This window comes from Barbatula barbatula (genome assembly GCF_947034865.1).
Source record: "Barbatula barbatula genome assembly, chromosome: 12".
Lineage (NCBI taxonomy): Eukaryota > Metazoa > Chordata > Actinopteri > Cypriniformes > Nemacheilidae > Barbatula > Barbatula barbatula.
In genome coordinates, this window is record NC_136775.1 from 16,909,219 (window position 1) to 16,911,211 (window position 1,993).

At 38.0% G+C, this 1,993-nt stretch overlaps 1 protein-coding gene across 1 annotated transcript; it reads left to right on the forward strand.

Annotated features, from left to right (window-relative positions):
- The first annotated feature begins 439 nt into the window (after positions 1-439).
- Positions 440-1,745, forward strand: ccr8.1 (chemokine (C-C motif) receptor 8.1). The gene is made up of 2 exons (XM_079468898.1): positions 440-545; positions 650-1,745. The coding sequence occupies exons 1-2, from the start codon at positions 499-501 to the stop codon at positions 1,707-1,709; spliced, it is 1,107 nt and encodes a 368-aa protein (XP_079325024.1). The 5' UTR covers positions 440-498; the 3' UTR covers positions 1,710-1,745.
- Positions 1,746-1,993: the final 248 nt, after the last annotated feature.

The window sequence follows — 1,993 nt, forward strand, 5'->3', positions numbered from 1 at the left end:
CATTGGAGTTTGGTTTCTTGATAAGAGGCTTAATGATGGCCATCTTAAAGGATATATCAGAGGAACAGCAACATTACGTTTGCATAGACTTATTCTGTTCTCCAAGTTTATGCAGATTGTGAAACTAGTTATGTTCCCTTTTGCCTTCCTTATTTATTTCAAGTGTCATAAAGCAATTCTCTGAATCAATTTCTATTCAGAATTCCAGTGTTTGGTTTGAAACAGGAGTTATCACATTTCACAACTTCAAATACAAACTTTGCAGAATATGACATTGGAATAAATAAAAACCAAAGCCGTTAACATGTCTCTTCAAACAGCTAATGCATTTTGTGAAACTGGTTGAGTTCTTCTTTGTGAAGCAAAGGTCCTTCCTTAATTTAGCCAGAGGAAGTTCTATAAACCAATTCCTGTACTCAGGGATAGAAGTCTGTCTCAGTTTTTGGGTAGTGGTGGTTTGCAATTATTAAAATCTTGACATAGCCTCTAACGACAGAGATGGCCACCAACACTCTATTTCACATGCATGGTCAAGCATCGTCCAGGTAAGCCGATTTGTCAATAAACTTGAAGCATTAGAATAAAGACAGCCTTTACTACTTTTGAATGTTTTTCAAAGATTTTAATAATATAATTTATTTTCCATTAGTTCGAATGGATCAATTAATGATGAGCCAAACACAACTCCCTTATACAGCTATGACGACTACTACATTGGAAATCTTGATCCATCTGAGTTTTCCCCCTGCGAATATGGAGATCATGCATCCAGCCTCCTACTTGTGTTATACTCCATGTTCTTTGTTGTGGGAATTCTGGGTAACTTACTGGTGGTCTGGGTGATCTTAATGAGTCTGAAGCTGAGAAACATGATTGACATCTGTCTTCTGAACCTGGCTTTAGCTGACCTGCTGCTGGTCTCCTCTCTCCCTTTCTTGGCACACTATGCCAGAGATCAGTGGATCTTTGGAGGTCCCATGTGCACCCTGGTGTTAAGCGTCTACCACATTGGATTCTACAGTGGGATATTTTTCATTGTACTGATGGGCATCGATCGATATTTAGCTGTTGTTCATCCTGTGTTCTCTTTGAGAGTCAAAAAAAGGACATTTGGGATCTTAGCCAGTGCGGTCATTTGGGTCATTGCGATTGCAGCTTCATTTCCTGAGCTGATCTACCTTAATACCAGTAAATACAAAAATCAAACCCTCTGTCAATCATATCCAGTGAGTGATGGAGAGTCTCACCGTTATTCTAAGACTGTTGGTATAATTAAAATGAATGTTCTGGGATTATTAATTCCACTTGTTGTCATTGGATTTTGTTACTCAATGATACTAAACAGACTCCTGAGAGCTCGCTCTTCCAGAAAACAGGCCATGCGGCTTGTCATAATAGTTATGGTGGTCTTCTTCTGCTGCTGGACTCCATATAATGTTGCAGCATTTGTGAAAGCTTTAGAACTGAACAAACTCATAAACATAACCTGTGAAAGCAGCAAGACAATCACTTTCAGTCTCCAGATCACAGAAGCTGTGTCTTACTCGCACAGCTGCTTAAATCCCATTATCTACGTGTTTGCAGGGGAGAAATTTAGGAGGCACCTTTTCCGACTCCTGAATAAAACCCCCTTCAGCAGATTACAGTTCATGAAGAGTTGCTTTACACAGGCCACAGGATCTGTTTATTCACAGACCACAGATGTGTGAAAGAACTGTACATACCAATAAAACATAACTGTACTTAACATATTTTAAAAGTGTTTTTACTTACAAATTTTAAAAGTTGGAAAGCCTGTCAAACGATTCTATGGGCAATTTGAATCAGGAGGCTACTAATAGTTGTATTTCATTGGGAACATATTTCGAGTACTTATTTGACTTTAATGTAAAACATTTGGACACCAAGAAATTAGTGAAACATAAACATGAAACACTTGTATGGACAATCACTGAAAATCAATGATTAGATTTCTTTTTTGTGTCCATTTATC